Here is a 20,617-nt window from a genome sequence, read left to right as displayed (position 1 = left end):
GACTTGTGGACTCTTCGTCCTTGTTCGACGTACAACTCGAACCTTTGTGAAAGGCACCGTGAAAAATATTTTTTGGGATGGCTAATAATTTGGCGATACCATCCTTACTTCGTTTCTTCCGTTTCGTTTTCGTTTGAGCTGCGTGAGCTATGAAAACGTCTTTGGCATTGTCGACATTTGCAAAAGTTTTAACCGTGCCAGTTTTGATTACCAAGGTTGCTTTCAACGCATTTTCAGGCGATTGACTATCCTCAGAAAGAGTTTCGTCGTCTGTTAAAATCGGTGTTTTCGGTGCTGGCATTTTGTTATATTTACCAGCACGATCGTTGTTATCCGAGTTATTTCGTGTTACGTTATTCATTGTCGAGCAAAGGTTTAAAGAATCAACGTCTCCAAAATTTTCTAAATATGGTGTCTTGTCCGAAACAAACTTACCAACCCGATTTAATTTTTCCTCGGACGATACTATCTTCGTGACGGCCTTGTGCGCGTTATTTAAAAGTTCTTTCAATTCGTCCAGCTTCTCGCGACAAATCTCATCCTTGATTTTATCAATATCCACGACATCGGTGGTTACAGCTGTTTGCAAAGAATTTTTAAGAAAATCGACCTTCTCAGTATTCTCCTTATTTTCCATATCCTTTTGTCGAAGATCTGATTCTTTGCTCGATGCTATTGTTAACATTTCACTCGATCTTTGACAATCCTTTAACTTATTATCTGTTTCTGAAAGTTCAGTCTGAGGTTTATCAGGTTCTTCATCCGTCTCGTTTGTTAAATTCGGTACAAACCAAACCTCAGATTCTTCGGACGACGATTTGGATTCTCTCTTTTTAATATCATCGAATAATTTCTCATCATTGTTAACAAACTTACTCATCTTCTGAAGATCATCTTTCGGAGTCAGGAATAATAAAAGTTGATGAACTTGATCAGGAGTTAGGAAGGTTAATGGCGATGGAAGAAGGTCGTCGTACTCGGATTCCTCTCCAGTGTCCTTCAAATATCATAAGCGTTGAAAACAATTAAATGTTTCAAGTTGTACGAATGGTACGAAGAGAAAATGACACATGGAGTCTAGTCGTAGTTGTGACGGTAAAAAAAAAAAAAAAAAAAAAAAAAAAAAAAAAAAAAAAAGTCGGACGACGACAAATAAAAAACGAGGAAAAAAAAGAAGGAAAGAAAAGAAAAGAAAAAAGAAAAGATGAAACACGACGTACTTCCAATATTTTCCTAATACAGAGCTTTTAAAAAAATTGTTCGTGACTTTTTCCTGGAGGTACCAACCTCAGGTGTTTTTTTTGTTGTCGAGCGAGGCTTCACGCGTGTCCTGGCTCCTACACTCGATGTTCTAACTAAAGTGTCACCTTGGGATGTTGCTCGATGTGATTGCAAGGCTTCACCACTACTGTATCCGCTGGATATATCGTCGGAGGATCTGATATTACTGCGATATCAATCGATAAAAAATATTAACAAAAATCGTCATTATTATAACCATTCCTCGTCTAACGAAGACATCATTATATCAAATATAATTTTTTGAAAGAAAATATATCAGGAGGAATACCTTCTTGGAAAAAGATTTCTTAAAAAATTACGTACGTTAAACTAGTTATTGGTTCTCTAGGCCTTGGTTGAATCATATCGACGTCTACTTCAGAAAAATACATTTCTACTCTATTGGTGCTGGATTGTGTCCTTCGTGGACTGTATCCTCTTCTTCCTACATGCTCTCTTAGACGAGGTTCTACTAAGAGTTATCAATTAATGTTAAATATGAAGATTGAAGCTTATCGATAACGAATTAACAAGTTGACTGTGTGTTCTATCCTGATTACAATAAAATATTATAAACGTGTTACTGTAACAATGAAATCTTTAATAATCCATTTAAATAGTGAGTTTATCTTGATATACTTTACAACACACAAGTGATCGATGACATCATTCATCTTATTTTAATCATTTTACAAAATTTTTGTTTAATTTTGTTAAATAGTTCAATCGATTAATTCTATTCGTATCGTTCAATGCAAATGAAATAATAGCATAGTAAATATATACTGTGGATATACAAAGAGATCAGGTCAGAAGTGTGACCAAAATGGCAGTCAACCTGTTTTAAGAAATACATATATAGAATATAAAAACAACCTTCCATGTCAGTCTCGTCTCGCGATTCAGGCAAGCTTCTATTTTCGACATCCTTTCCACCAGTCAAATCGCTTAAACTATAGCTCTTCCTCAATTGTTGAACCAATCCACCGCCCCCCTGAAAAAAAATATTATCTCTGTTTTAGAGAAATTATTACTGATTAACCAACGTTCGTCGAATTCTTTTTCTCCAATTTTTTTGCAAATTTTAATGATTATGAAAAATCAAAAAAAAAAAAAAAGAGAAAGAGAGAAAGAGAGAAAATGAAAAAAAAAAGATAAAGAGAAAGAGAGAGAGAGAAAGACAGAGAGTGAGTGAAAAAGAGACTGATAGAGAAAGTAAAAGAGTGGCCAAAAAAAAATAAAATCTTACCAACCAAGAAAGGATGTTAATGTGTTATCTGGGCCGTCACCAGTGAGAAGGTAGTAAATGTCCAGTTTATTATTTTTTTTATTGTTTATTTTATTTTATTTTATTTTTTTTTCTGTCATTGAGGAGTGAGTGGCGTTAAGAAAATTCTTCTCTTCGTTTGAAATTCTTTCTCTTTTCTTTTCTTTTTTTTTCTCTCCAGCGCTCGCTAAAAAGCTCGGATGCGTCCACGTGACGGTAACTTTTAAGCCATTACATATTATGTATGTATATATATATTGATGTTAATGCTTACAATAATGAAGATTTTTTTGTCTTTGATTATTTATTATTTTTATTATTAATAATTGTCAGCCAGCCTTTAATGGTGCTTATTAATGCCTTAGCGAATAATTGCAAAACATTCAACCGTTTCAAAAGGCCGTATTATTAATTTAAAATTATAAGATGAAGAAGGAAGGATGAAAAGATAGAAATAGCACGTGTTTGTGTTTGTGCGAGAGAGATAGAAAATGTAAGAAAGATAGAGAGAGAGAGAGATAGAGAGAGAGAGAGAGAGAGAGAGAGAGGAAAGAGCGAGTAAAAGAACCGTATTAGCAAAATGCTTTTTATTTGGGAGAAAAAAGAAGAAAAAAAAACCTTATAATATTCTTATAGAGTATCTTTGGAAACGCATATCAAAAAAATCTTACACGCTACAAATATATGATGCTTTAAACATACGCATACATAAGGAAAAAAAATGTAATAAAATAATTAAAAAAAAAAAAAAAAGGAATAAAATAGATAGTGTATAATATTGTTACAACCAAAAGAAAATTACGAACAAATTGTCAATCCAATCGATCTTTTGATTTTATATATATATATATATATACATACATACATAGATATATATATATATATATATATATATATATATATATATATAAAAGGAAGAAAAAAAGATAAGAAAAGAATGATATCATTCAGAGCTTATATAACTCGTTCTAATTTCTAATCGTGTTTGTAATTCGTGATACAATATATACGTTGATTATGTAACATGTACATAGACATATATATATATATATATATATATATATATATATATATATATATATATATATCATTGTATTTCGAACGGAAGAAGAAATAATCGTAAAAATCTCGTTGTGCATATTGTAAAAATTAGATTAATCAAATTCTCTGACTCGAAGAGATATACACATATATATATATTTTTTTATATTTATGTTTATGAATAATAAATTGGTAACTCTCGTAATTACTTAATTGCAACTTAGATAACAGATTAGATAAATAAGATGAGTGTTAAAAAGCGTAACGTAACAATAATTAGAATCACGCTCTTCATTCGATTAATCTTTCTTTTTTTTTTATATATATATATATGTACGTATTTATGTATGTATATTTGTATGTACGTATACATGTATATTTCTTATTATTTTTGCTTACAACGATATATCACTTGTGCGTATTTGTATTTTAATCGCATCAAACGCACCCACACGCATACACACAAAGGCACACACACGTATTCGCAGTCTTCAACTCTGTTTTATTTTTCTTTTTTTTTTTTCTCTAAAGCTCTCTGGATCACGGTACAATTTTTTTGTGCTTTTTCTCGCGTTTTTTTCTTTTTTTTTTCTTTTCTTTCTTTTTTTTTTCTTTTTTTGTAAGGGCTTACGCACACGTAGAAACATGGTGGATATAAAAGTTATGTGTAATAGAAAGAAATAATAATAAAGAAACGAAAAGATTGACGTATACATAGAGCATAAATTCCACACGATATATAAGATCCCCATGAGGAAGAAAAAAGGGGAAAAAAAAGAAAGAAAGAAAGAAAAACAATTACATAAAAAAACAATTGTGTAAAAATCTAGTAATAGAATTCGATTCTTAGATTGAATTATATATAGGGATAATAATAATAATAATAATAGTAAAAAAAAAAAAAGAAAGAAAAAAAGAGTAATACATGATGTCACGCAGCAGACATTTTAATTACATCGATCGTCTTCGTTCTTTAATTTAATTAATTTTTAATTACGATTCAATTATATTCTGAACAACACAATAAAGAATGTTTAAAATCATACAGATTGCCGACGTTCCATAAAAATCGTTCGTAATGATCTTTTCTTTTTTTTTTTGGTTTATTTCAGATTTTTTTTTTCTTCTTCTTTTCATTGATCCATCCGATCGACTTCTATTTTCATGTGATTAATTTTTAAAACGGATGCGTCGTTAATTTTTTTAACGTCATAATTATTTAACATTCCATGTAGAAAAGTTTTATCGAAAATTATAAATCAATTATAATTTTGAAATCAATCAGATAGATGTATCATAAAAATCGTTTAAACATTGTAAATCGGGTAACATTGATCCTGATCAAATTTTCTTTTTATTGTCTTTCGTTGACATCGCATTTTCTAACATTACACGTAATTAATTACTAAGGTGCGTCGTTGATTATTCGTTATTGTTCGTTCGTTATTATACATAACGTGAGAATAATCTTATAACAAATCGTAAATTAATCATTATTTGAAATCAATCAGGTAAACGTTTATATATAAAAATTTGTAACTTTGGCTTTTGACCTGATCGACTTTGGTTTTTTATTGTCTATCATGAACATCACATTTATTCTGTAATATTATCGGAACGTTTGTGCGTCGTTGAAAAATTATCCGATCGGTTAACAATGAAAATATAATATCAATCAGATATAAAAAAAAAAAAAAAAAAAAAAAAAATTGTAAATGCCGAGTTACAACCTGAGTTTCTATCTAATCGATTTACAATTTTATTTGTTTTATTCGTTTCCATTGCCATTCTGTAATATCACTTGGGATAATTAATTAACGAGAGAAACTGTTATCTCTGCAAATCTAGAAAAAAAAAAGAAAATAAAGAAAAGAAAAAAAAACAAAAAGAAGAAAATTTGAAATCGATCAGATAGTTATAAAAATTGTTCTACCTCCGAGTTATAACATCTAATTTTTTATTATTTTTTTAAATAGTCTAATTGACAATATGCATTTGTAACATCACGTTAAAATAGTTGTCGATGTTCGAGAAATATTTTCTATGTTTATTTTAATCAAAATCGAAATTTAAGAACGATCGGATAGATATTATCGAAAGAAAAAAAAGAAAAAAAAATAAGGATGAGAATAGTTTCCTATATCCGATCGATTTTCAGTTTTTATCGTGTTTCGTAGACATTCCATTCATGTAAATATCACTTGCATTGGGAAATTATATATTAATTGGTTAATTCGTTATCTCGTTATAATTTTACAATAGTAAATCTTATCTCAAATCATCAAAATCAATCCGACCCATTTCGATTAATCTTAATGATCTAATCGCTAATTGAAAGTTATTTCTTTCTATCTTTCTTTCTTTCTTTCTTTCTCTCTCTTTTCCTTTTTTTCTTCGAAACCATCGTTACAACCTCTTAATTCCACAAGTGTACCCCCATTGAAGAGACTTTCGAGAATTTCAACACGGACGATCGAAATTAAGAAAAAGAAAGAGAAGATTAAATTAAAATAAAATAAAATAAAAAAAAGGAAAAGAAAAGAAAATAAAAACAAGAAAAAAAAGGAAAAAAAAAAAAAGAAAGTTTACCAATAAGAGTTTATCAAGTCGCAGTCATCGCTCAATTCAGCTTCATAAACCGTTTTCGTAGTAACCTTAGACGATCTTGATTTTTGTCGTTTAGTTACTTCGACATGATTCTTTTTGCTTTTCTTCGTTTTGATTGGTCTTTTTTCGGGTTCTTTGAAGATTCCCTCGACGATAAAATTTTGCTGGACCTCTTCGTACACTTTCGGTTGATCGTGTTGCTTCTCATCCTCTACCTCTTCCTCACTGCTCCAAGTATTTTCATATTCTTCGTTGAGAATCTTCGTTATACTTATACAATCGATCTTAGGAGGTTGTATTTTCTTTGTGGTCGGTACTAGTTTGTCATCTTTCATCGGGTTCATTATGTCCTTCTTATTCCGTGGCTGGCACGTCATCGATGGTGCTTTGTTGGGGTTGGCTGAGCTAAAAATCGCCGGGTCTGATTGTCTCGGTTCGATCTCATTCAATGAACTTGGAATTATATTCGGAAGGTTCTGTCCTTGTTGCCAACGTTTTTGTAATTTTTATTTTGTATGACGTTGGATTTTTTTTTTTTTTATACGTTTATATATTAGATATAATTATATTTTTTTTTGTATACGAGGAATGCGGTTTATTAATTAATTATTATTATTATTATTATTATTATTATTATTATTATTGTTTTTAGAAAGCAGCAGTTTTGTTAAACAGCGCCAATGCTCGACGATGGTTAAGGCGATTTGTCGTGTTTATAGTAAATCGTATAGTGAGATATGATGATTGTTGTTGTTGTTGTTGTTGTTGTTGTTGTCGTTGTTTGTTGGTTGGTTGGTGACGTTTTTAATTTGATTTTTTTTTTTTTTTTTTAAGTTAAATGGTGACGGCGATGGCGGGGATAAGGCGTTGCAGCGTGCGAAGGGAAGCGGGCGAGTAAAACGAAAACAGAAAATCAAGAACAAACACAACGTGATTAGCGATGATAAGGATTTTGGCGAGGAGATTCGTTCGTCCGTCTTTAAGAAACTTTACGCTTGATCATTGTCGATATTTTGATACAAGGTGAATCATGTTAATCATACGATTCTGTTTCGTAGAAAATTCATTAAAAGCTTTCAATTTCGAAAGTCCCAAAATTATAAAAATTTATCTCGAATTTGAAGGGAAAAAAACGCGAATTTTTTAAAGCACGATAAGAAGGACGAAAAATTTTTTAAGAATTAAATGAAAAGAATGAAAAAATTTTGATGATGATAAAGAAATATCTGGATCGCAAGAAACGATGGAAAACATACAAATAATCGAGGTCGACTCTCCGATACACGATGATTCATGTAATTTATTAATTTTTTTTTTTTTCTTTGAATAATTCATTAAAAGAAGAATCGATATACGAATAAAAGAACATAGTAGATAAATATGTAAAAATAATATATTACAAAAAATTAATAAAATACTGGATCACAAGCGGAAAATATACGCATGATCAATAGCACAAGGTAAATCATGTGATTCATTATTAACTTTGTTTCGAGTAATTTATCAAAAATTTCAATTTTCGAGTTAATGAAAGAAACAAAACAAAAAAAAAAACAATATTTTGGATGACAAGAGGAAGACGTACAAATGATCAATATCACAAGGTGAATCGCGTATTTCTCATTAATTTTAATAATTTATCAATAGTTAAAACTGTGCAAGCACCGTAACGAAAAAGAAAAAAAGATAGCGATTTTCTTCGAGTTAATTAAATAAATAAAAAAATAAAAATAAAAAAAAAATATCGGATCACAAAATGAAAAACTTATAAATAATCATCGTCGACTTTACAACGTTAATTTCGTTGATCCATTTTTACGAGTAACTCGTCAAACGCTTCGATCGTTCGAGAGTACAATTTTTTTTCCATTAAAAAAAAAAAAAAAAAAAAAAAAAACCAAAAACGCAAATAATTCTAATTGATTCACCCAGCGAACGAACACAACAATGTATAAACAACGTATAAACAATGTAAATGAATCATACAAATGATAAACAAAAACTTGGAGATCGGCACAGAAGCTCCTCTCCTCGCATATCTAACGTCTAAGAAAAAGAAAAAAAAAAGAAGAAAAAAAAATCTAATATTATTAGAATAACCTTCCGTTTTAGCTTACCTTGATAGCGGTTTGCATAAGCACAGTAGTTGCATAGTTTACACCTCTGGTGCCAAGATGCAGGACAGCTTTGTATCCCTGTTCTGTAGCACGTGCAAGAGCTTCGTCGATTTCAGCTTCGCGACGGGTCAATGCAGGATGAACGAAACGTCGATATAATATACTCGAGCCCTTAGTTGCAGGACTCAATAGCCAGAGCACCAAAATAATCTTGATCTCATAATAAAACGGGAACCTATACGATAAATCAATTGATTTTGATCAATTAACCTGAATTCAATCACCTCGAATTCACGAAAGACATAATCTCGATATCTAAACTTTATAAAATGTAATTATGAATATCGTTAGTTAATGTTTTCTCTTTCACTTTTTTACTTCTTCTTCTTCTTTTTTTTACGTTATTTTTTTTTTTATTTTGTCCATTCTCCCACCTCGCCCTCTTCTCAGTTTTCGATTATCATAATTTCTTTCTCTCTATCACGACTTATCATGGCTTTCAATTTTTTTTCTTTCTAACTATCTCCTCCCCCTCCCTATGCACCACTCATTCAACCAACTCTTTTTCTTCTTTAATTAACGATTACCACGTAAATGATTGCCATTAATTTGTCTATCATGAGAAAAGACGGAAAGAAAGAAAGAAAGAAAGAAAAAAGAAATGGTTATTGACAGAAAAGTAGTAAAAAGGAGAATAACCTTGGGTTATATTATATTTTCACAAGACGCGGAGGGAAAAAATCTAAACGAAGAGAAAGTCGCACGAGTGGAAAAAGGTGAAAAGAAAGAAAAAAAAAAGAAAAGAGTGAAAGAGAGAGAGAGAGAGAGGGAGAGAGCAAAGTGCAAAACATTTATAAAACCAGACGCAAGAATAGACAGGGGTTTTAGCTTCCTTTTTGCTTGTAATTCGAGCATGAAGAGAGATCTGGCATGAGAAGAAGAGAGAGACGGAGAGAAAGAGGGAGCACAAATAGAAAAACAAAGAAAGTAAAAGAGTAAAAGGAATAGATAGACAAAGAGAGAGAGAGAGAGAGAGAGAGAGAGAGAGAGAAAGAGAGAGGAGGGTTAAATCCTCAGAAGTGCATGTAAGCCAATATCTATCTCGTCCGAAATTAGACTTTTGGAATTCCCTGGTGTATACCAAAGAGTATGGACCACGCGGTCTGTCTCGGTTTATTGGCCTCGTTGACGCGATCCTGTGGCGCCTTGAGAAATTCGACGATGTCGAATTCGTTTTATACGAAATAATCTTATCCCAGACGTGCTGTTATTTTCCATGTTCTCTTCTCTCCCTCTTTACGCTCTTATCACATCCACTCCGTAATTCATCGGAAAATTTTTCTCTTTGGAAATATGAGAGCTATTCGTTGAGTGTACGTCTATATGTTTACGTTTACGTTTACGTTTACGTTTACGTTTACGTGTGTGTGTGTGTGTGTGTGTTCTTACCAAAAGCTGAAGAAGACGTCCGTGAATGTCTCAGCGCAAGTGAAAAGAGCGAATACGATCCAGTACATCATCCATTTGACCTAAAAAATAACGAAGGTTGAGAGAATTAAAAAAAAAAAGAAAGAAAGAAAGAAAGATATAAAGAAGAAGAATGAAAAGAATAATTGAGAATGTTGCTAAAAATTATACTTGTTATATTTTCTTTCGAATGGAACGCGTCGATTGACAATATTTTTATTGGATTTTTAACGTCTTCTTTGATATTTCTAAAGTGTTTTTGTAAGCGTTTATATAGCATAATAGTAGCGGTTTAATGTATTAGTATAATTGTACTATGTGCTAATATACGATTAGATTATAATTATGCATCGTACTGTAATATGATCATACCATATAGATACGTTTATTTGATTTTCTTTTTCCTCATAAAAAACGTTACAATTACTTAGTTTATAATATCTCATTTTTATATTCTTTTTATATAGTACCAACTAAAATCCAAATAAAATCAATATTATAAATTTCAAGTTTATAGATTTTTGTAGATGCTAAAAATTATGTTATAGAGAATTAAATTAAAAAAATAATAATAATAATAATAATAAGATACTTACATATTCCTTGACATTTTGCGTTCGTACAGCTTTGTAGGAGGCATAAGCCGGATATAAAGTACCAAAGACTAATCTGAAAATTGGATACAAAAGTATATAAGTTAACGATTTCGGTAAAACAATGGCAAGAAAAACTGCCAGTATCCCCAAATTGCTCAAGGTCATTCGAACAGGAAGCCTATCAACGAAACGCTGTGTCCAGTTTGTCAAATATTTTAATTTTCTACGAAGTGCTATGATTTGAAGATCTTCCTCGATCCTATTATTATCGATTCTCTTCGTTCTCGTTATCAACAGGTGTTCGTTTTCAAAATTCATTTTCTATTTTGTAAATCTTTCTCTCTCTCTTTCTCTCTCTCTCTCTCTCTTTCTGTCTCTCGTGTGATGAAAAAATTGTCGTTCCTCAGAGTAGAAACTTCCAAATCGTCGGTCGATGAGCCGATTCGATGAACTGTAATAAAAAGAAAAACATAAAGAAGAAGAAAAAAATAAATTACTTATCGAATCAAACGATAACAAGACGAAGAAATTAATAATCGTAAATCCAAAAATGAAATGCTTACGAAGTAAAGTAAGAGGACGTTTTTAAAAAGAGCTTGCTCGTTTTATCGTCGATATACATATAAGTAAAATATAGACAACACGTACATACGTATCATCGATTCTTCAACATATATAATATATATATAACACCAGATGATTACATAGTGTAATCGACGGTTTAAAATAAAATAAAATAAAATGAAAAAAAAAAGTCTTAATTTTCTTTTTACTATTATTATTAATTTTTTTTCTTTTTTCCTATAGTACACTAGTAACTTTCATGACAAACGTCACTTCTTTTTCTTTTCTTTTTCGCGAAACATGTACATATACATAAACATATCTCTCATAGCTACGCCGATAGATTAAAATATTATATGATAATGTTAGATCATCGTTAGATTGGCCGTTAACTACGGTGCAGCGAGAGCACGCATGCTGAACTATGTTAACGCGGATGCTTCCAGTCAAAGACTAAACGCGTAACCCGTGATCTGGCAGGCCACGCGTCGTACACCCTACTAACACACGACACACCGGCCAAATGAAGATCAGAAGGAGAAGAAGAAGAAAGAGGAGGAGGAGGAAGAGGAGGAGGAGGAGGGTGAAGAGGAGGAAAAGAGGATCGCGAGAATGCCCCGCGTAGACTCTATTTTCGCGCTTTAAATGCGTTGTCACGCTTACCATGAACAAATAGAGAACTAAGAGAGAACGAAACTCTCATTGGAGATGAAAGAGAGAGAGAGAGAGAGAAAAAAAGAGAGAGAGAGAATCGGTCAGCTGATCTTAACTAACTCTGGAGGAAGTAATCAATTTAACGATTGTTAATTCAACCAATTTCTTATTGTTCGTCTTTTCACTAAAGGCTTGTTAAATAATAATAATAATATTATTATATATTTATTGGTATTAGAAATGTAGAGGTTTTGATTATACAGGGTGACTGATTCGTATCTTCATCTGAAATGTATTTCTTTTTTATATATATTGATTAATTCCTTTGACTACGATTATAATACAGAATTGTTTTTGTCTGATTTTTTTTTTTTTTTTTTTTTTTTTTACAAACGAAATTAAAAATGATTTGGAATGATTGAAATGACCTATTTTTTTTTCTTTTTCTTTTGGAGAAAAACAATATCAAAACTTGGAATGATTAAAATTATCGAAAGGATTGAAATGACTCGCTCTGTACGTTTCGAATGTTCGAATGATTTTTGATGAAATTTGATAATTTGTATGTAATAACGAAATAATGGAAAGATATTAAATCGACGTGCCTTCTGAACTATCGTTGACGATTACACTGCTATCGAATAAAACGATGAGCTACAACGACGACCTACAAAACTACGACCGATTACGCATCGCAGGTAATTCGATGATCGTTACCAATGTCGTTGGTGCAATTACATAATCGACCGTCCTCAATGCTGCTCTCTCTCTCTCTCTCTCTCTCTCTCTCTCTCTCTTTCTTTCTATTCGAACGATAATTCGCAAATGAACGTGACACCACGTTATTCGATACGTTCATATCGTATTTTTTCTTCTTCTTCTTCTTTTTCTAATTTTTACATTTACATAAAAAATAGTAAACCGATCGAACGACGCATTTGTACATTCGTGGAATAGTAGTTAGTGGTTGACAATGATTTAGACAAACACGTTTTTGCTACAGTCGACGTTAATTTTCTTATATAATATGGAAAAGGAAAATGTTTTAGATATTATTTACACTGGTATAATTATATTGTAATATATTAATATTATATAATAACAGGTGTGTGTGTGTGTGTAAAATGTTATTAAAAAAAAACGAAATATATTAAATTGTTTTTAACTACGATTACGTTAGATTGCTTTATAAAAATTTGAGTTAATAAATTTGAGAACAAACGAAACGTCATTAGATGAATCAAACTTTCTTTCTCTCTCTCTTTCTCTTTTTTTTTTACTTTTGTAAGATAACAGAATAATGATATTAACTTTCGATAAAAACTTTCAATAAGTATTAGCTAAACTCGAACGTTCGATGTAAGGACGTAACATTTTCTCCATTTAAACAACTTCTTTTAGAAAAGACATACGCGTACACGGAAAAGGTCTACAATGTCGTATAATAAAATAGTGTGTGTGTGTGTGTATTATGTAGCCAAGGTCAAGATCATTGCAGTTCATTTCTACATAGTTAGAATTCCAACGGGGCTCGTTCACAGTTAACTCATGGATCTTTTTCAAGTGTAGTTATTAATTTCTTTTCTCGTTTCTTTTTATTTTTTTTTTCTTTTTAATTTCAATATTAAAAAAAAAAAAAAAAGAAGAAAAGAAAAGAAACTTTATTATGCTTTCTTTAATTGTATTAAATCGAAATCCATAAAAAATCAGATTTCTTTAGAGATCAATTATTTACATAAATTTCAATTTTTTTTCTTTCTTAAATTTCATTCATTCAGTAACCGATTTGGATATACTATGATATAATTATATTATTATATCGTAATTATCGTAAATTTTTTTACCAGACACTATTTTGATTGCGAATGACAATGATTGCATAGATACGAGGAGCAAAAAAAAAACAAAAAAGATTGTAGGTACTCATAAAAACCAGCATATCGATTTTTATAACTTAACAATTCGTCGCGAGTAAAATAAAAAAATAAATAAAATAAAATAAAATAAAATAAAATAAACAAATAAATGTGACATGCATTTTGCGGTCGGTTTAAAACCATAAGGAAAATTTTTTTGAAACGAACTTTCTAATAACTTCCGATACATATTTACTGTTATAATAAATAATTAATAAAAAAAAACGGATAAATCCGATGACAATCGAACGATAACTTTGGGTTAAAATGGTGTACCAATTAATAATGAAAGACCTCTTTAAATTCAACGCAGAGAAGCCTTTCATACGTTAATTGGAGTAACTAGCAATATGTGGAGTGTTTTGTACGAAACAATGATGGCATTATGACAGGATAGAATGTGTTCGTTGTTGTTCCCTTTTTTTTTCTTTTTCTTTTTCTTCTTCTTCTTTTTTTTTCCGATACGATAAACGTCATTTCTTTATTATACCAAATACGTACGACTCTATTGTTCCTCTTCTTCCTGTTACTATTTAAAACGATCATCTTTTTTTCTATCTATCTTCCTCTTTCCTTATTTTTTCTTCCTTTTTTTATTTTTTTCCCGAGCGAAGATTCCTTCGAACGAGTTACCAGTTACCAAGACGCCGTTATCTCTAAGTGGATTTATATCTCTGGATGATCTACATCCGTCAGGGGGTCGTTTATATTTTAAGAACAATCTTTCTCACGTGTGCGATCCTTAGCGGTCGACCCACATTCCTTTTTTCCTTATTCCGAAGACGATCTTTCGTTTTTACAGGTAACATTTCTTCTTTCCTTCTTTCTTTCTGTGTTTTTTTTTTTTTTAAACTTAATTATATATGATAAAATGGATATAGTTCGTGGATAATTATAATTATATATTTTCTCTATTCTTAATAATAATTATAATAATTATTGTCTCGTTTTTTTTTATAAATATTACAATATATATATATTATACATAAATTATTTAATTAAAATATATTAACGTAAAATATATAATAAATAAATAAAAAAATTATATATACATATATATATATATATATATATATATATATATATATATATAAATGTCATAATCTTCTTATAAGAAAAATTATGACCGAGAGTATCTCCTCAAAAGTTTTCTTTCCTATCTCTTATCAAATACAAGATATAATCCGTTTCGACTCATCGACGCATCCCGTTATGTTATAAAAATAAAAATGTGATCGCTTAATAAAAATAAATTAGATCGCTTCTTTCGAAAGTTCTTTCCAGACGTATTTATATCCAAATACATTAATTAATAAACTGAAAAAGTCACAAAATGAAGTGAATGAAATAAGTCACAAAAATATTCATGCGCCTTTCGAAAATAATTTCCTTTTTTTTTTTTGTTTTGTGCGGCTAATCGTACGACAGCATCTAACATTGTTTTGCAGATATGGAAAATCATTAAAGAACAGATATATTTTTTCAAGTTAATTAATAAACTGTGTAAACGTGCACGCGCAAACACATACACATACGTGTATAAATTATATAATGTAAAAATAAAGAGACAAATAAATCAATTGGAAGAATCAATGTGATTCTTCTTTTTCACATTTTAAATGATCCAGTTGAAATAAATAGACATAGAATTTATATGGGAAGAAGTAAGTATTATAATTTTGTACAAAATGGTTTCTCTAACGTTGACCTGAAGGTAGTCAACCGTTGAGAATGTCGTTCATCTAGTTCACCGATGAGCCAATCAACCAACCAACCAACCAGCCAACCAACTAACCAACCAACCAACCAACGAACCAACCAACCAACCAACCTCCGACGAAATTGTCGTAATGAGGACACGTTTGTGATATTTTCAGACGGGGACGAGGTGCATCAACCTGCTCCTTGACGAGGCTAGTATGTAACCATCAACTCGAATGGAAATAAAATGGTAACCTAGAATTAATACTGATTTTATATCGGTCGAATTTTCTTGATAAAAAATTTTATTACGAATGTAAACCTTTACGTTCAGATTAGCATTATTCTTATTCTTATTATTATTGTAGTTATTGTTATTAATTTCGATCGAGCGAGATCATTCCATCATAAAATTTTTGTTCTCGTGTTAAGCATACGTATACATAATGCAATTTAACTTCGTATTTGTTAATTATATAAGAAGAAAAAAATTAATTAACGTAAATGAGGCGCTATCGGCTGTAAAATAATCACGAGATAATTCTTGGAACTGCAAACAAGGAATTTATTTATTTTCTCTCTATCTCTCTCTACGTTTATAATATTTTGTTTATAACAGAGCTATCGATTTTATCGATTATTTATCGGTATTAAAACTCAGAGACGATGCGAATGCTTATCGTAGAAGAATAAAAAATAAGAAAAAATAAAATAAAATAAAATGATCAAAACGAAAATAAATCATTCGATCAATCAAAAAAATAAATACATAAGATAAATACGATAAATAAACAAGAAAAAAAAGGAAAGAGATACGAAAGTTACTAAAAACTTAAGAAGCTATTTCGATTTCAATTATTCATTCTTCAGCTGCCACTTTGTCGAGGCAATTGAGAAAAGAAATACATGAGAATAGCATCGTGATCGTCGTTGGCGCTTAACGAATTTTGGATCGAATCCAACAGATACTTTTTACACACACACACACACCAACTTATACAATATAAGTCACAAAAATATTCATGCGCCTTTCGAAAATAATTTCTTTTTCTTTTTTTTATGCGGCTAATCGTATGACAGCATCCAACATTTTTTTGCAGATATGGAAAATCATTAAAGAACAGATATATTTTTTCAACGGATATTAAGAATTAACAACAGAAAAAAAATTGAAAATAAAAGTAAAAATTGAAAAAAATATTTAAAAAAAGAACATTCGATCTGTCGAAATATCAATATACAAGGGACATGTATAGTGAGCTAGAAAAATATTCGTGCAACAAAATTATTGTTACTTTTTACAGCATACACGTGTTTCGAATTTTTACTCGCTGTTAAAAAAAGAAATAAAAGAAAAAAAAAGGAAAAAGAATATGTACAATGTCCTAATTTTATCGCATTTAATTTAATAAATTAATTTCATCGTATTTATTAAACCATTCAACGAGTTTTTTCTCCTTTGAGAATCTAGAAAAAGAGTTATTTAAAATATTACAAAAGTACATATTTAAATATTTTTCTGACTCGATGTATATAACTTACAATTGCAACGAGTCCATAAAATAAATACATACATATATATATATATATATATATATATGTATATATAAATAGTAAATAAAATACCGATGAGAAAGCCAACTAATTGTCCTTCGAAATGATTATTACAAGCACGACCGATTTAAAATAAAATTCAACATTTCTTCTTCCGCATTGTGTCTTACATTATGACACAGGATGGATCTAAGTTGAAAATAATTATAACTCAAAATGTTACGGAGTAGATATCATATTTATTTTCATATAAAAAATTCTTACAAAGTTCTTTGATAAAAGTTTAAGTACTCTCTCCCTTTCTTTCCTCTGGTGTCCTCGAAGAAAAAACAAAAGGAAAAAAACAAAAAGAGAATGGAAAAAAAGAACGAAAGATAGAAAGAAAAGAAGACAAAGAAAACAAATGTAGAACTTGTACCATTTTATTGCGCTAAAACATTTAATATAATTTTATTAACCCTCTATAACTTTATGTAGTATAATTTTTAAATCATATATGTATTATTCTTTTTTATGTTTGATCTCATTTTATTGTCAAAAGATTAATTGTCGCTTAATATCCTGATGTTTCAAATGTTACTTTTTTTTTTTTCTAAGAACGCATTTATCAAATTATTTATTTATTTATAATAACAATAATAATAATAATAATAATAATAATAATAATAATAATAATAATAATAATAATGTAATTATATAAATATAGTACTAGAACAAAAATTATACTATGTTATACTATCATTATCATATTTTATAAAATTAAATTTTTGTTATACTTGATATTAAACATTCCAAGTCTTCTTTTTCTTTTTTTTTTTTTTCTTTACGTATATAATCTTTAGAAAGTTATTTAATTTTCAAAGTTACTTGAACACATATAGTACAATCTTTTTTATAATCGTAACATACAATTTTTTTCCATAGTATAGTACAGTATAGTATAATTTTTGTGCAAACACAAATGCGACAAAAGAAAAGGAGAAAAAAAAATTAAGTCATAGAGGGTTAAACACGAATCGTTCGTTGATAAGACGAAAAAGATGGATAGCCATTCAGGATCCTTTTTTTATCAGGACTTCGGAACGATCTTCAAAGGAGCTGGAAGAAAGACGACGGATACCGAGTTGACAACGGTAACTCGTTTGAAAACCGGCATGTGAAAATTACGAGAGACTTGAGTCGGTGTTGGTAACTCTACCGGTGTAGTACTCTTCGGTGGTAAGAAACACGTCATCTTGAGAATTTTGCTAATATTTTTAGACGAACAAATTTTAACAGATCGTTCCACGATTTAAAAAGAAAAGATTAATAAAATCGAAATGATCCTGCGCTAACGTTCACAACGTACAAAAATATAATCTAAATATAAATCTAAGTAAAACCGTGCTATAAAATTCGACAAAGTTTCCAGTTAATTATATTAATTCATAAGAGAGTACAAATAATACGATAAATTGGATTGGAGGTCGACAGAAAAAGAGAAAGAAAGAAAGAAAGAAAAAATTACAGTCGCAATAATTTATCAAGAGTTCCAATTCAACGGACAATTTTCTAACAACAGTTTAATAACGAGTTGCTGAGTTCTCCGAGTTCCTTTTTTTTTTTTACGCTTAGCAACGCGACATAGAAACCTTGCTGCTGCTGCTGCTGCTACTACTACTACTACTATTACTAGTAATGGTGGAGGTGATGCTGAGTCGCTGCTGTTGCTACTCGTTTAACCCTCGATCTATATATATACGTAGAAACGTATGTAATAGTAATAGTAACAGTAGTAGCAATGTAGTAGTAACAGTAGTATTAGCACTTTCTCTCGTGACCCAATTGCAATGTAACGTTACCGATCGATTTTTCATTCGTAATTTCTCCGAGCGAGTATCTGCGGAATGAGTTTAATTTCCCCCATAAATTTTCCCCCATAGAGAATCTCTATCGAAATTCCTTTATCTCGAGATGTTTCAGAGTTTTCTTTCGATCGAACGATCGGTTTGTTAAACGAATACAACCAATCGAAAATGTTTTTCGAGTTAACACAGCACGAACGACGACGAGATCACTTTGGCCTGTTTTTTTTTTTTTATTTATTTATTTTTTTATTTATTTATTTATTTTTAAATTCTTTTCTATTTCCTCTTGTTTTCTTTGCTCCTCCTTCCCCTTATTTCTTCTTCTTCTTCTTTCTTCCGACTTCTTCTTTCTTTTCTATTTCTTCTTCTTCTTCTACTGCTGCTGCTGCTGCTGCTGCTGCTTCTTCTTCTTCTTCTTCTTCTTCTTCGATTGCAGTACAAGTCGTTGTCTCCGTCTTCGATTGTAACAACACAACTACGAAATCCCCTTATCTCCTTTCCTTTTCTTATTCGTTTCGTAACGTCAGGGGTAAAACAACATTGACGAGGATCTATGGCCGAGCAAAAGCAATCGCAAACGACGACGACAATCCAAGCGTATCAATCGTACTTGTCCCTTTGTAGGAATCTCAACACTACTACAATGAATTTATATACGTACCTATGTACGTATATACGTACGTATGTATATTCGGAATCGAAGGAATGTGTAGTACGTGTGTGTATGTACGTGTACGTGCCTTTTTATTCTCGACTTTCAAACTCTTTTACGTTCCTTCGTCCACTCCTCTTACCAATCACCCCTTTTGTATTGTTTATTTCTTTTTTTTTTTAATAATTTTTTACTTTCCTTTTTTTTCTTTCCTTTTTTTTTTTTTTTTCTTTAAATGTAAATCACAACCACGCCGTTCTCGAAGAAGATGGTTATGCGTATCTGCTGTTTCACTCTCGAGGACATAATACGTCTTGTTATCTTAATTTATTGCTTACTCTATTCTCGAGTCGATCAGAACGCGTCGATAGTCGCCAAGATATTTGTTATTCGTTGGTACGTTACAATCGATATTATTTTTTCATTGCCGATTTTATCCAGGTGAGACTTTCTCTCTCTCTCTTTTTTTCTTTTTCTTTTACTTTTCTTTGATTTTCTTTGATATCTGATAAACTCAATTTGCTTTTTCACAGATTAGTTTGTATGAAATTTCTCGATGGACTTTGACAGTCGCAAGAATATATTATTACTCGCTGGTACGATCAAAGTGATATTCCTTTTTCATTCGAATGTTATTCTCGTCGCATAACTCTTTTTTCTTTTTCTTTTTCTTTTTCTTTTCTTTTGCTTCTTCTCTTCTCTGACAAAGTCAATTTTCTTTCTACAGATTTATTTCATATTAAAATTCACAAATAACAGATCTTTCTTCTTATTATCACTTCGAAGTTATCGATCTTCTCGTTTCTTAACGAATTCAAATATCCCTTTCTTACGGATTATTTAGAATTCACAAGTCTAATAATATCCGGCGATAATCACAAGTACGTATATACTTTCCCCAACAAAGTGAATTTCTCTTCGCTTATAACGTTTTTTTTTTTATTATTATTATTACTTATTTATTATTTACTTTTCATTTCTCTCTTTAACGAACTCAATCTCCCTTCTACGGATTATTCCAATCACTATTGTTTCTCGATCTCGTACAAGATTTTATAACAACAAAAAACAAGAAAAAATTGTTTTCAGATTAAACCTTGAAAACGATCGGGTTGGTTCTCGTTGAATTTTATAAAAAAAAAAAAAAAATGGGAGAAAATAACAAGAAAAAAAAAAGAGGGATTCACCACTCGATTCAATCCGATCCGATTCGATCCTACGTCTTATAAATATATATATATATATATATATATATATAATATCAGATCGAGAAAAACGTGCTGGGTAACTTGTACGTTTTAGAGCTTACGCTAGCGTCGCGACGCCTCAACTGGAAGCTGGCCACTTCTGTGC

General features: G+C 30.5%; 1 protein-coding gene across 8 annotated transcripts in view; it reads right to left on the bottom strand.

The window, feature by feature from the left end:
- The window catches only part of LOC127071989 (receptor expression-enhancing protein 2-like), a 34,020-nt gene that overhangs the window by 4,326 nt on the left and 9,077 nt on the right, over positions 1–20,617 (bottom strand). Inside the window, exons 1-8 of one of the 8 annotated variants that reach the window (XM_051011955.1) lie at positions 10,940–11,459; positions 10,377–10,827; positions 9,763–9,842; positions 8,314–8,548; positions 2,158–2,275; positions 1,606–1,753; positions 1,288–1,447; positions 877–997 (exon numbers count right to left, since the gene is read on the bottom strand). In XM_051011955.1, coding sequence (XP_050867912.1) covers positions 877–997; positions 1,288–1,447; positions 1,606–1,753; positions 2,158–2,275; positions 8,314–8,548; positions 9,763–9,842; positions 10,377–10,694 — 1,180 coding nt within the window. In that variant the 5' untranslated portion in view covers positions 10,695–10,827; positions 10,940–11,459. Of the gene's footprint in view, positions 1–876; positions 998–1,287; positions 1,448–1,605; positions 1,754–2,157; positions 2,276–3,877; positions 5,434–6,178; positions 6,673–8,313; positions 8,549–9,762; positions 9,843–10,376; positions 10,828–10,939; positions 11,473–20,617 lie in introns of those variants that run through there. The other 7 variants (XM_051011957.1, XM_051011961.1, XM_051011956.1 and 4 more) reach the window with 7 other exon arrangements.

This window comes from Vespula vulgaris, chromosome 24, assembly GCF_905475345.1.
Source record: "Vespula vulgaris chromosome 24, iyVesVulg1.1, whole genome shotgun sequence".
In the NCBI taxonomy this organism is placed as follows: domain Eukaryota; kingdom Metazoa; phylum Arthropoda; class Insecta; order Hymenoptera; family Vespidae; genus Vespula; species Vespula vulgaris.
Note: the sequence above shows the minus strand (reverse complement) of the source record. Positions and strands in the feature narration are given on the sequence as shown.